The following is a 15,107-nucleotide window of genomic DNA, read 5'->3' on the forward strand; positions in this document are numbered from 1 at the left end:
GGGAAGCCCCCAGCTTTCATTACTTTTGTTGAGAAGTTAGATGTCTATCAAAGTGCCACTCCTTTTTTTTTTTTTTGTCTTCCTGTTTTAATTAATTATTAATTATTGCATTTGTTACTGGCTGCACAGGTTCTTCACTGCTGCGCACGGGCTTTCTCTGCTGCAGTGAGCGGGGTTGCACTCTCTCGTCGTACACAGGCTTCTCACTGCAGCGGGGTCTCTTCTTGCAGGGCACGGGCTCCAGAGCACGCGCGCTCCAGGGACTGTGGCTTGCAGGCACTAGAGCGCTCAGCATTTGTGGCGTACGGGCTCGGTCGCCCGCAGCATGTGGGATCCCCCCAGACCAGGGACTTAACCCGGCTCCCCTGCGTTGACAGGCGGACTCTAAGTCCTGGGCCGCCAGGGAGGCGTTGCTCTTTTTAGAGCAGACTTACTCTGCCCTCCAGCTGCTTTTGAGATTTCCCTTCTTGTTTTCTGCCGCTTTACTATGACGTGTGTAAGCTGTGGCTTTCTAGAGTGTTTATAACTCTTTTTGACTGTGTTATGCAGCTTGCAAGGTCTTAGTGCCCCGACCGGGAATTGAACCGGGACCCTGCGGGTGGAAGCACAGAGTCCTAACCACTGGCAACCACCACGGAACTCCTGGATTCATTTCCAGTTCATTTCGTTTGGAGTTCTTTGGAATTTCTGAACACGTAGATTGGCGTCTTCACCCACTTTTGAAAACGTCTCAACTGCCATCTCCTTCCATGTAGATTCTCCCTCTTTTCTTGAGCAGTTCTAACCATGCACGTGTCGGATATCTCACTGTGATGCGCCCTCTCCTCTTTGTCCGCCTCTCTTTGGTTTTCCTGACTTCACTCTGGATAATTTCTTCTGAACCATCTTCCAAGTTCCTGAATTGCTCTTTGAGTCTTGCTAATCTTGTGTTAAACTTATTTTTTGTGTGTTCGTAATTTTTAGTTATTGTAGTAAAGTCCTAGAATTTCTGTTTGGCTCTTGTTCAAATCTGCTGTATCATTATTTGATAGTTTCCAATCTTCTGTTGAAATTTCATTCTTATATCTGTCTTCTTGAGTACAGTGAGCGCCACTATTTAAAGACTATTTTCTTGGTTCCAAAATCACTGAGGATGCTGACCGCAGCCATGAGATTAAAAGATACTTGCTCCTTGGAAGAAAAGCTATGACAAACCCAGACTAAAAAGCAGAGACATCACTTTGGTGACAAAGGCCTGTATGGTCAAGGCTGTGGTTCTTCCAGCAGTCATGTATGGATGTGAGAGCTGGACCCTAAAGAAGGCTGAGTGCCAAAGAAATGATGTTTTTGAACTGTGGTCCTGGAGAAGACTCTTGAGAGTCCCTTGGGCTGCAAGCATTCAGTCGGTCCATCCTAAAGGAAATCAGTCTTGAATATTCACTGAAACAACTGATGCTGAAGCTGAAACTCCAATACTTGGGCCACATGATGCGAACAGAACAAGGAATTGTAGCCATTGTCTTGTAATCACATTTAAATAAACTGTAAAAATATTGAATCACTATGCTATACACCTGAAACTAATTTATATTGGAAATCGACTAAACTTCAACAAAAAATTACAAAATACAGTGGGGAAAAAACAAGCTTATGGTTCCCAGCGAGGAAGGGGAGGGAGGGATAAACTAGGAGTTTGGGATAAATATATTCACACTCAGTTCAGTTCAGTTCAGTCGCGTCCAACTCTTTGCAATACCAGGGACTGCAGCACGCCAGCCTTCCTTGCCCTTTACCGTCTCCTGGAGCTTGTTCAAACTCATGTGCATTGAGTTGGTGACACCTTCCAACCATCTCGTCCTCTGTCGTCCCCTTCTCCTCCTGCTCTCAATCTTTCCCAGCATCAGGTCTTTTCCAGTGAGTTGGCTCTTCTCCTCAGCTGGCCAATGCTGTGAAGAACAATATTGCGTAGGAACCTGGAATGTTGGGTCCATGAATCAGGGTAAATTGGAAGTGGTCAAATGGGAGATGGCAAGAGTGAACATCAGCATTTTAGGAAAGAGTGAACTAAAATGGATGGGAATCAGCAAATTTAACTCAGATGACCATTATATCTGCTACTGTTGGCAAGAATCCCTTCGAAGAAATGGAGTAGCCCTCATAGTCAACAAAAGAGTCCAAAATTCAGTACTTGGGTGCAATTTCACCAATGGAAAAATGATCTCAGTTCATTTTCAAGACAAACCGTTCAATATCACAGTAATCCAAATCTATGCCCCAACCACTAATGTCAAAGAAGCTGAAGTTTAATGGTTCTTTGAAGACCTTCTAGACCTTCTACAAGACCTTCTAGAACTAACACCAAAATAGATGTTCATCACAGAGGACTGGAATGCAAAAGTAGGAAGTCAAGAGATATGCACACTATTATATGTAAAATAGAGAAACAGCGAGGTCCTATTGTGGAGCACAGGGGACTATACTCAATATTTTATAATAACCCAGATGGGAAAAGAATCTGAAAAAGAATATAGATATGTACGTACATAAAACTAAATCACTGTGCTGTGAGCCTGAAACCACCACAACATTGCAACTCAATTAAATTATACTTAAAAAAACAAACACTTAAGGCAAACCCAAAGGGCCACCTAGTCAGAGTTGTGTGTTCATCAGAGCATCATCAAAATGAGGGACAGGAGGAAGCGGGGGGAGGGGGGAGAAGAAGGGAGGGGGCGGCTCAGCACGTGTCCTTCCTCATCACGCCTGCGTGTGTTCCTGGTCCTGAAGTCCATCTGCTGACACTGACAGGGCCATTGGAGGATTTTTACTTAATTGATGTTTGTCTGATATAACCTCTTCCATTCCTTTATAACCTACCTACACTATTATATTTTAAGTTGCAGGTAGCTTGTAGATGTGTCTTTAAGACATGACTGTTGCGAGCAGCAACTATAACTTGACAGTGGCGTTTCAGTGGATGTTGATGCGACACACACAACAACCACAACATACCGGGTAAGGAAGTGACGGATGAGCTTCTCACGTCCGGCTTGAGATGGTGAAATGCCAATTCTACTAGATTGATAAGTACAGGGAGAAGTTTGTGTGTATATAGTAATCCCTATGCAAATGGATTTAGTTTAAAAACCAGCAGGCAGATCAAAATGAAATACTGAAAAATATTCCAATAATCCAAGAGAAGACAGGAAATGGGAGAGCAGAGGCAGAGACAAACAGAACATGTATCACAGCAGTCGCTCTGAATAACGGCAGCGAATAAGGGCAAATGACCTAAGACTCCAAAGAAGACAGAAACGGTCAGCCGGATACAGGGAACAAGACCTCTCCACAGCCATCTACAGAACCTGCTGTGATATGATGATACAGACGTTGAAAATAAAAAGATAGAAAAAGACACTAAGCAAACACCAACCTAGAAAACTGAGGTGACATAGTAAACCTCAGAGTAAAGAAGGTTACATGATGACAAAATAACCAAGTCACCAAGACGTAACAATCATGGGCATTTGACAGCAGAGCTTCAAATCACACGAGCCCATCGCAATGGACTTGAGAGGGAGGATGGCCCAGGGCTGTAAATGGGGCCCCACCTGCCAGTCTCAGCCAGCCCGCGGCCGGCAAGCCACAGGACCTTCCCACATCCTGGAGCTGCGAGTCTAAGATCACGGGGCTGGCAGGGCTGGTCCCAGCCAGAGTCCTCTCCAAGGCAGATGGACAGTCACCTTCCTGCTGCGTCCCCACGTGACCTTCCTCTGTGCTTGTGGGGGAGCGAGATGGAGAGAGACAGAGAGAGAGACAGAGAGAGACAGAGATGGAGAGAGACAGAGAGAGACAGAGAGAGACAGAGGGGGGTGGATGCTGAGAGGGCTGGGGGAGAGAGACTCTGAGAGAGACAGAGACACAGAGAGACAGAGACAGAGACACAGAGAGACAGACAGAGACAGACACAGAGAGAGACAGAGACACGGAGACAAACACAGAGAGACAGAGACACAGAGAGAGATAAACAGAGGCACAGGCGGACAGAGACACAGAGAGAGATGTGGCGTCTCCCTCTCCGGCTCTGTGGCTTAGGGCCCTATCTCCATGACCTCATGTAACCTTAATTACCACCTAGTGACCCCCTCTCCAAATACAGAAACACTGTTTAGGGCTTCAAAATCTCTTTGGGGGAAGCACAATTCAGTCCATAACAACTCCTCTCTCGGTAATTGAAAAAACGGTTGGCAGAAAATTAGCAAGGTTGTATAAGAACCCACCAGGACCATTAGCCAACTGGATCTAACTGACATTTATTGAATACACCAAACACGGCCAAAACACGCGTTCCCTTCAAGGCACCAATGGGACAGTCACCGTGATAGACAAATCTTTGGTCATAAAACACACTTGGCTGCTGCCGTGTCCACCTCTTTGTGACCCCATGGACTGCAGCACACCAGGCCTCTCTGTCCCTCACCATCTCCTGAAGTTTGCCCACGTTCATGTCCATTGCACCAGTGATACCATCCAACCATCTCATCCTCTGATGCCCTCTTCTCCTTCTGACTTCAGAACACACTTAATAAACTTAAAAAAAAATCCTCAAAGGAATTAACAAAGAAATCAATAACAGACATCTGGAAAATTCCCAGAATAGGTGGAAATTAAAAAGCATGCTTCTGGATAATCTATGTGTCTGGGAGGATATTTCAGCAAAACTGGAAATTATGTGAATTGAGTGAAAATAAAGATGCAATATATCAGAACTAAAGAGGGTTTAGAGGGAAATTTACAGAAATAACTGCTTGTATTAGAAGCATTTAACTAGAAGGAATAAAGAAATATTAAAAACAGAATAAAAATGGAAATTAACAATGTAAGCTTCCACCAAGAAATTAGAAAATGAAGACCAAGTCAAACTGAAAGCAAGCAGAAGGAAAGAAATAATAAAGATAAGAGGAATTAATGAGATTGAAAGTAGAAAGACAATCCAGAAAAAAATCAATGAAGCTAAAAGCTGCTTCTCTAAAAATATCAACAAGACTAACAAACCTCTAACCAAACGGATGAGAGAGGGAAACAGGAGACATAAAGTAAGTGGAGAAGAGATGCCTGGTGACCCCACAGATGTTAAGGCATCGTACAGACCACCGAGAGCTGCTCCAGTGCGTGCTCTTGGCAACTCAGAGGCAACAGACCAATTACTTGAAACACAGACTACCAAACCTCATCCAAGAAGAAATAAACAGCTCAAATAATCCTTCTTGTATTAAAGTAATTGAATTCATAGTGAAAAACCTGAAAATGAAAATTCCAGATACAGATGGTTCCATTAGTGAATTTTATAAATATTTAAAGAAGAAGCAACCAACTCTACACAATCTCCCCCAGAAGACAGAAGAACAATTCTTCCTATCTGACGTTCTGAGGCCAGCATTGCCCTGATAGCGAAACTAGACAAGTGACAGCATAAAAGTAAAACTGCATGGAAATACACTTCATAAACCTAGATGCAAAAATGCCCAACAGTATATTAGAAAGTTGAACTAAACAAGATGTAAAAATGATAATGCACTGTGACTAAGTAGCATGTTAAGGTTGGATAAACACTTAAAGTTCAACCAGTATAATCTACCATATTTAACAGATGAAGAAGCAAAATTATGTGATCATTTCAGATGATGCAAAAAAAAAGACAAATGTAAGATCCATCCATGACAAAATGTCTCAGCAAACTAGGAATAGAAGGGAGTACCCTTAACCTGATGAACGTCGTCTATTTAAAAATGTACACCTAACATCACACTCAATGGCTAAAAACTGAATACTTTCTTCTCAAAATCTGGATTAAGGAAAGTGTGTCTCACCACTCCTTTCAACATCATGTAGAAGTCCTAGTGCAAAAGAAGATAAAGGCACAAAGGTTTACAGATCAGAAAGGAAGGAATAAAACCATATCTATTGGTAGGTGTTACAACTGTTTATGTAAAAAATTAAGGAATTTACAAAAAAGAACACCTAGGGCTGACAAACAAATTCGGCAATGTCACAGCATATAAGCTCAACACACAAAAATCAATCACATTTTTATATTCTAACAACAGACACACAGAGACCAAAATTTACAGCTCTGAGCCATTCATAATTGGTCCAAAATAAAATGTGTACAGATTTAATGGATGCATATGTATAAATAACACGCACTCCCTGGTGGCTCAGCAGTGAAGAGTCTGCCTGCGGCACAGGAGGGGCAGGAGACGCAGGTTCGATCCCGGGGCCGGGAGGATCCCCTGGAGAGGGGATGGCACCCACTCCAGTGTTCTTGCCTGCAGAGCTTCACGCTCTGAAGTGCTGACGAGGACGCAGAGCAACCGCAACGAGCCCGCACTGCTGGTGGGAGAGGATGTGGCGCAGCCACTCTGGCAAAGGGTGTTTTCAACAGTTTCCTTCAAAGTTCAACATTCTTCTACCATATGATTCGGCTGTGTCATCCCTAGACATCTACCCTGGAGAAATGAAAGCCTGATTCATAGTAGAATCTACACCTGACTCTATTTAGCAATTTGAATTCACAATCAAAAACTGGAAACAACTTCATGTCTCTCAACAGGTGAGTGGATGTCTGTGGATGGAATACCAGGGAGCAGTTAAAGGGAACAAATGACTGAATCCCATGGCAACTTGGGTGACTCCAAACACATGCTGCTGAGTGAAGACACCGGTCTCAAAAGGTAAATTTACGTGACCTTCTGAAAAAGACAAAACTTCAGAGATGAATGTTCTCCAGGGGTTTGGACTGGGGGCAGGGTTTGACTACAAAAGGGAAGCTCAAAGGCAGCTTTCGGGAGGTGGGGCTCCTGTTTCCACATCACGGTGGCCGCCACTGGCTTTTCTCTGCCCCGTGCCCTCACGCAGGGAGTCACAGCTGACCTCGCCATCAGCTCAGACACCCACACTGAGAGCTGGACCTGGCCCAGCGCCACGTCTCTGCCATGCCCCTTCGAGGCCCTTTGAATCCTCTTGGCGTTTTCCCTGCAGGGAGATGCCAGCAAATCAAAGCCCACTTTTTCACTTCCCTGAAGCTGGTGAGAATTCAGGTGTGTGTCTGCGGGACGTGACCAGGCCCCACCCTGTGCGGAGCAGGTGCCTCCCGGGACTTCAAAGGTCCCAGAGGAAAGGGGCTGCAAACAGGTGACTCAGCCCGTTGTTCACGATCTCAAAAATCAATGGAGTCCAAAGGAAAACTCTCTATTTAATGAGCCAAAATATGGAGCTAATTGGTTTTTGAAAGGATATTGCTTCCTGCTCCCTGAGACTGAAAAGAGCCCTTTGAACGAACCCATTAACAGAGACTGAGTTCTGAAAACGGTTGTTTGAGGTTCAGTAAGTGCAGAAAGGGGCTTCCCAGGTGGAAGGTCCCCTGGAGGAGGAAATGGCAGCCCACTCCAGTGTTCTCGCCTGGGAAATCCCGGGGACGCCTGGCAGGCTGCAGTCCACAGGGTCACCAAGAGTCAGACACGACCGGGCACGCACACCAGCACAGAGGACAGGAGACGCCTTGGTCTTTGCCTTGGGGCCCCGGGGAAGGTGCACACCTCAGGCGACCCGACTCCAGGAGGACCCACCCCAGAAAGCCTGTGCCTGGGCCCTCTGTGGGAGGCTGGCTGCGTGACCTCCCCTCCTCTCTGGCGCCGCAGGGTCTCACGGTGGGTGGTCTCCGTCACTGCTGGAGAGCTGAGGCCAGGTGAGCACCGAGCCATGCCCCTGACCCCGGGGATCCTGTGGCTGTCGGTTGAGACTCCGTGGCTGGCGAAGCCCCTCTCAGGACACCTACCTGGGCCTCCAGGTCCCTCCAGGTGCCCCTGAGGCGTGAGAAGGTGCAGAACCCCAGGGAGCCTCTTTGCAGAGGCTCACACATACATGTACCCGTGTACAGAGCCGTGCCCGCCCGCACAGGGCCTCAGGGAGGGGCCGCCTGCCTCCCCCAGCTCCTGGGGGCTCCGGACACCCCGGGCCTGTGGCTGCATCGCACCCACTCTGCCTCCATCAGCGTGCGGTCCTCGGTGTGTGTGTGTGTGTCTGCGTCGGCTCTTCTCTTACCAGGACCCCCGTGACGGTGCCGCCCAGGCACCCTGACGTCAATCTCATCTTCTGACACACAAGGCCACACTCAGGAGCTCCACAGGCTCCACATGGGTTCTTTGGGGGGAAAGGGGCATTTTTCAGCTTCAGAAAACACACCATCCAGGAAACTGTAAGCCTCCCGGAGCAAAGATTTCCCGCTACGTTGTTTGCGTCTCTGGAAGCCTCATCATGGACTATTCATTTCAACTGTTGGTCATTAAAAGCGGCAAAGGGCAGAAGGCATGGCTTCAGAGTTCACACTCACTCTGTAGCTGGGAAACCAGTCAGCTAAGTTTCAGGTTCTGTTTGTACTTTGCCCTGATCCGCTCCATCATCATCAAGAAGCTTGGACTGGGTCAGGCTGGACCCACACTCAGAGTCACACTGGGCCCCTGAGAAGAGGGAGTGACAGGTCCACCCGGTCCGTCTCCTCTTCCCTGACTGAGCCTGGGGCCTCTCGCTCCCCACTCGTCTGCTAGGAGCACCCACCCCCATGCCCCCCCCTTGCTCCTCAGGGACCATGTCTTGTCTCCCCCAAGTGGAAAGGGAGCCCTCCTTTGGCGCAGTTGCCTCTACACGTCTGCCTTACAGCTGCACGTGCTTCAAACATGCTTGACTGTGTGGTCTAGTCAGTACCACACACGTTTCATCTCTCACCTCAACAGACTCCGGGATCAGGTGGGAATGCCTTCAGCTGCAGCACCGGTCACTCCACATTAGTCTCTTCTCACTGAGCTAGGAGGCTGGAGTCCAGTGACTGGCATTGGTTTGGAGCACAGGCTGGCCACCTCTGTGAAGTCAATTTCTTTCCTCCTTCATTGTGCCAAGATGGCTGCTGCAGCTCCAGGCGTCACAACTGTGTCAAGGCAAAAGAGAAGGTCCTGGCATATGTCGCCTAGACTTAGTCCTTTTTCCAGAAAATCAAAACTTTATCCCCAAGTGCCACTGCAGCCCCCTGCATGTTCTCATCGGTCAGAATTGGCCAAGCACAGCTGTCAGAGGTACAGCGAGGGTCTCACCCCCTACGTTCTAAACAGACAAGGCTGCGGAGGGCTTGGAGCCACCGCTCCCCTGGAGAACCTTGTTAATTCTTTTTTATAGAGATGAGAAGACTGTGCTTGGAAAGGAGGTTGCCCAAGCCACACAGGCCAGAAAGCCAGCCCAGGGCATCCTGCCTGTCACAGGCTGGCTCCCCCGTGCCCCACAACAGGCCCTCCTCCGGCTGTGCTGTTCAGCCTGAGTGCCTGGCTCTCAGCCCTGCTGCCCTCCTCACTGCCCGCTGTAAAGGAGACGTAACCAATGACCCTCAAAAGCATGGCAGCACCTGGCCCCTTGCTGGGGCAGAGCCCCAAGCTCTGCCACATGAGGGCTCCAAGCCCACTGGGAACCAGCATGTCCAGGGCAGGCAGGGTGATGCTGGAATCTACAGGGTCAGCGCAGGCAGGTTCTCGGAGGGGAGTGAAGGCAGCTAACCAAGGCTGGTGGTGAGGGACTAGACGATGCTTGCTGACCCCAGGCCATACTCTGCCCGGTCCAAAGGCCCCTCACTGGAGCCTCAGAGGTGGGGAGAAGGCTGCAGGGCTCCAGACAGGACTGAGGTGCCATGGTCCTCGGGAGGGCCATGGCCCCTGCTGTCTCAGCTGAGGTCTGCCCTCATCCCTGTGTCTCCCCTGGTGGGATGAGCAGGTGTGTGCTGCGGGGAGGGGCAGGCAGGGCAGCTCCCACCTGGAAGAGCCTGGGGGCACCCAGTCCCGCTGCTCTGGGTGAGAGGCCTGAGGGGCTGTCCAGGTGGAACCATGGTTTGCCTGTGGGGTGGCCGCTGTTCACACCCACGCTGCTGCCATGCAGAAATTCACATCCAGTTGTCCTGTCTCCGTACTTTCAGAAAGAGCTGGAAGTTTTGATTTTCCTGAGAAGTCTCAGGCTTTTGTAAGGCCTTACAAATAGCTGTGAAAAGAAGGGAAGGGAAAAGCAAAGGGGAAAAGGAAAGATATATCCATTTGAAGGCAGAGTTCCAAAGAATAGCCAGGAGAGATAAGAAAGCCTTCCTCAGCAATCACTGCAAAGAAATAGAGGAAAATGAAAGAATGGGAAAGACTAGAGATCTCTTCAAGAAAATTAGAGATAACAATGGAACATTTCATGCAAAGATGGGCACAATAAAGGACAGAAATGGTATGGACCTAAAGCAGAAGATATTAAGCAGAGGTGACAAGAGTACACAGAACTATACAAAAAGATCTTCACGACCCATAATCACGATGGTGTGATCACTCACCTAGAGCCAGACATCCTGGAATGTGAAGGCAAGTGGGGCTTAGGAACGATTACTTATGAACAAAACTAGTGGAGGTGATGGGATTCCAGCTGAACTATTTCAAATCCTAAAAGATGTTGCTGTTAAAGTGCCGCACTCAATATGCCAGCAAATTTGGAAAACTCAGCAGTGGCCACAGGACTGGAAAAGTTCAGTTTTCATTCCAATCCCAAAGAAAGGCAATGCCAAAGAATATTCAAACTATCACACAATTACATTCATCTTACATGCTAGCAAAATAATGCTCAAGCCAGGCTTCAACAATACGTGAACTGAGAACTTCCAAATGTTCAAACTGGATTTAGAAAAGGCAGAGGAACCAGAGATCAAATTGCCAACATCCCCTGGATCATTGAAAAAGGAAGATAATCCCAGAAAAACATCTACTTCTGCTTTATTGATTACGCCAAAGCCTTTGACTTTGTGGATCACAACCAACTGTGGAAAATTCTTCAAGAGATGGGAATACCAGACCACCTTACCTGCCTCCTGAGAAATCTGTATGCAGGTCAAGAAGCAACAGTTAGAACCGGACATGGAACAACAGCCTGGTTACAAATTGGGAAAGGAGTATGTTAAGGCTGTATATTGTCACTCTGCTTATTTAACTTACATGCAGAGTACATCATGTGAAATGCTGGACTGGATGAAGCACAAGGTAAAATCAAGATTGCCTGGAAAAATATCAATAACCTCATATATGCAGAGGACACCACCCTAATGGCAGAAAGTGAAGAGGAACTAAAGAGTCTTTTCATGAAAGTGAAAGAGGAGACTGAAAAAGCTGGCTTAAAACTCAACATTCAGAAAACTAAGATCATGGCATCCGGTTCCATTACTTCATGCAAATAGATGGGGAAACAATGGAAACAGTGATAGCCTTTATTTTCTTGGGCTACAAAATCACTGTGGATGGTGACTGCAGCCATGAAACTAAAAGACACTTGCTCCTTGGAAGAAAAGCTATGACCAACCTAGACAGCATATTGAAAAGCAGAGATATTACTTTGCCTACAAAGGTCTGTATAGTCAAGGCTATGGTTTTTCCAGTATGGACATGGTTCTTTGAACCACAAAGAAAGCTGAGCACTGAAGAATTGGTGCATTTGAACTGTGGTGTTGGAGAAGACTCTTGAGAGCCCCTTGGACTGCAAGGAGATCAAACCAGTCAATCTGAAAGGAAAACAGTCCTGAATATTCATTGGAAGGACTGACGCTAAAGCTGAAACTCCAATACTTTGGCCACCTGACGTGGAGAACTGACTCATTGGAAAAGACCCTGATGCTGGGAAAGATTGAAGGCAGGAGAAGGGGACAATAAAGGATGAGATGGTTGGATGGCATCTCTGACTCGATGGACATGAGTTTGAGTAAGTTCCGGGAGTTGGTGGTGGACAGGGAAGCCTGGAGTGCTGTAGTCCATGGGCTCACAAAGAGCTGGACATGACTGAGTGACTGAACTGCACTCAGGCTTTTGGGTGCCAGCAACTGTAGGGAGAAGCTGGCTTCAATTACCTCCTCACCTACCTGACACCTTGGTGGGCACAGAGGCGGATCAGGAGCTCTGGGCACAGCCCACCCAGGCCAGCAGGACAGGGGACTCTTGAGGCTGTGGACTCTGTGGGGAGGGCAGGATCTCTAGCTGGACGAAGCCAGGAAGGAGCCCTGCCTCTGGGAACCGAGCTGAGTGGCCAGGTGTCCAAGAGAGAGGTTTGGTTGCCAGCCAGCCAAGCTGAGCCCAGCCCACTTTAGGGACTCTAGCCGGCTGTCTGTACGTCAGGTCCCCCTGCTAGCTCCTGGGTATAGTGGGTTTTACTTGCATCTTAACTGGAAGCTCAGCTGGATACAAGCATTTACATACACGTGAACACAGACTCCTTTCTGTGTTCAGTTGAGGTAGTCATGATAGTAAGATGTTCCCATGAGCCCCTGCCCACTCTCAATCCTGTTCACCTTCCAAACAGCTGCGGGCATCATCACACCCCATTGTATGCCACACTTTGGATACAGGCTAGTTGGCAAAATGATGCATTGACAATTCACACATATTGGTGTTGACCTTGTGTATAAAAACCGCTGGGAAATGGCTCTTTCCTTTAACATTTATGAACGAATGAGCACAAGAACCAGTGAGCAGCTGTCCTTGACCAGATGCCTGCGTCTTGATGGGTGAGGCCCCAGAGCCCCGGCCGCTGGGCGGTGCCTTGAATGTGACAGGGGGTTCCCTGCCATGTGGCAGGGGAATGGCCGCCTGAGTTGGAGCTCGGGCTGCCAGAGGTGTTCAGTGGAGTGGAGGCAGGGTTGGGCGACTCGGGTGTCTCCCGTTTGGAGGGCCTGGTGCAGAAGCACCCCTGGGCTAAGCTCAAGTCTGATTCTCGGTCCAGGTGCCCCCAGCTGACCGGTGTTTTCATGGGGGTGAAGTGACCATGCTGGCGTCCACCCCAGGGTGGAGAGACCGATACAACAGGTCACAGTTCCCAGGGCCCACGGCCAGTGCCACAGCTGCTCGCCTTGTCTCCTCCCACCACCACCCCCCCTCCCCCCCACCGCCCAGTCAAGGCCAGATAAAGTGCAGGAAAAGTCCAAGATGTCCCAGGCCGCCAGCGCCCTGGAGGACCCCTCTCACTGTCCAGCGCATGACTGTTAGGGCTCATCCTCAGGTCTCCATCTCTGTGGCCAGCTTCTCCCTGGGATGGACTGACCCTCTGGTCTGGGGCTCAAGGCTGAGGGCCCTGGAAGCCTCCCTGGAATGTTCTAGAAAGCTGTAAAGGACTCAGGATTGGGCTGCCCGACCTGAAGTGACTGGCAGCAGGAGGAAGCAGTGGTGTTTGGAGTGTGGACTGTGCCCTGACTGACAAGCTGCTTTTCGGGGGGTGGGGGGGCAAGGGGGGAGTTGGTCAGTGACAGAAGCTTTTTGTTTGTCCCTGTTTACTTCTGAAAGCCAGGATATTTGCTCTGTTTCTAGCATCCTTGCTGCACCAGTTTTGCTCAGGCAGCCCCGGCTGGTGACCAAATGCCCTTGGCTGTGCCAGAGTCCCTCCATGGTCTTGTGGGAAGTGGAACACTGGGCAGTTATGAAGTATCACTGAGTGTTTGCTGGTCTCCATAGATGACTTGGCACAGGGCCCCACGGGGCCTGGCCCAGCAGGTGTGAAGCCCTGCCCTGCTCAAGAGAGATTCTAGTACCCTGCAGAGGAACCACACCCCAGCCCCCTGAGCACAGCCCCTGTCTACACCCTGCCCTACACCCTCTGTCTACGCCTCTCCTACACTCTGCCATACTGCCCCACAACAGCGCCTATACCTGCCCCTACAATCTTACCCACACCCCCGGTGCCACCGCCCAGGCTGTGACATGCCAGGGGGGGCTACCAAGAAGCCAGGCAAATCTGGGCTGAGTGGCTGCAGGGGCGCCCCAGGCACCAGGAGACCCGGGAAAGGGCACCCCCAGGACGCGGGCTGCCGGGGGCAGAGTCAGACAGACGGGAATGCAGGTCTTCCCTGGCGGCGCTCCACAAAAGGCCCATGGAGCCCGACACACAGTGAACCCCGCGGTTCAGACTCCCGGCTTGTCATTTAAGAAATGCGGACGCGGGCAGAGCCGGACCCGCTGTGGCCGAGAGAGACCTGACCGTGGCGGGCGGGAGAGCCCCGAGACCCAATCTAAGCCCCCGCAACCCCGGGCAGAACCCGCGGGGCCGCAGCCCAGGATGTAGACCAATCTGGGGATGCAGACCAGCTGGGGCAGGTGCCCTGGTGAGGCGAGGTCCCCAAGTGGGACGGGAACTCAGGTATGCCCTGGGGCGGGCCCCAATTTACCCAAACCCCGCCTCCAGGCTACCTCGGCCACACCCACATCCCCGCGCCTTACAGGCCTTGGCCCCGCCCACCAGCCCTTGCCCCCGCCCCTCCCTCCAGCCCCTTCACCCACGCCCCCGCACCTTACAAGCCTTGGCCCCGCCCACTCCCCCCTTGACCCTCCCGCGCCCCTGCCTCCAGCCCTGCCCCGATCCCGCCCTCGGCCCCGCCCCTCCCTTCAGACCCCACACCCACACCCACACCCCCACACCTTACAGGTCTTTGCCCCGCCCACTTCGCCCTTGACCCCTCCCTTCCCCTCCAGCCCCGCCTCTATCCCGCCCCTTGGCACCGCCCCTCCCCGCGGCCCTTCGCTGCTCTTCGCGCCCCCGGCGCGCAGGCGCGGGCAGGTGAGCGCCGTTTGAAAGTATGGCGCCGGGAGGGCGGGTGTTGCTGTGTGAGGAGAAGATCCGAGAGAAGAGCGGCCTGGCGCCTCACTGCGACCTGGGTGCGCGCCGGGCGGCGGGCGGCGGGCGGCGGGCGGCGCTGGCCGAGGGCGCGAGCTTCCCGCTGCGGTGTCGGAGGACCGGTCAGGCCAGAGGTGCCGAAGGAGACCGCTCGGTTCCGAGCCGCCCCAGGCCTGAGGGGCGGGGGAGAAGGGTGGGCTGGGGGTGGCGGGCCCCGGGGGCGCGGGGAGCGCGAAGAGGGGCGGGGCAGCGGTGGCGCTGAGAGCGCGGGCCTGGGGCCCTCGAAGAGCAGGGCCCGGGCGAGCTGGGGTCCCGAGCGGAGGCCCTTGAGGGGCGGGGGCCGCCCGGCCCTCGCGCCGTCTGAGGGGAGCCCCTCCGGGGCGCGTTTGCGGAGCCTTTGTGGCGCTGATTTTTGAGTT

The 15,107-nt window shown here is 50.9% G+C and overlaps 1 protein-coding gene across 3 annotated transcripts in view; it reads left to right on the forward strand.

Annotated features, from left to right (window-relative positions):
- The first annotated feature begins 14,650 nt into the window (after positions 1 to 14,650).
- Positions 14,651 to 15,107, forward strand: part of CEP72 (centrosomal protein 72) — a 33,775-nt gene continuing 33,318 nt past the window's right edge. For all 3 annotated transcript variants that reach the window (XM_065905530.1, XM_065905532.1, XM_065905531.1), the window contains exon 1: positions 14,651 to 14,729. In XM_065905530.1, the coding sequence (XP_065761602.1) occupies positions 14,651 to 14,729 (79 nt within the window). The remainder of the gene's footprint in view (positions 14,730 to 15,107) is intronic.

This window comes from Muntiacus reevesi, chromosome 14 (genome assembly GCF_963930625.1).
Source record: "Muntiacus reevesi chromosome 14, mMunRee1.1, whole genome shotgun sequence".
In the NCBI taxonomy this organism is placed as follows: Eukaryota; Metazoa; Chordata; class Mammalia; order Artiodactyla; family Cervidae; genus Muntiacus; species Muntiacus reevesi.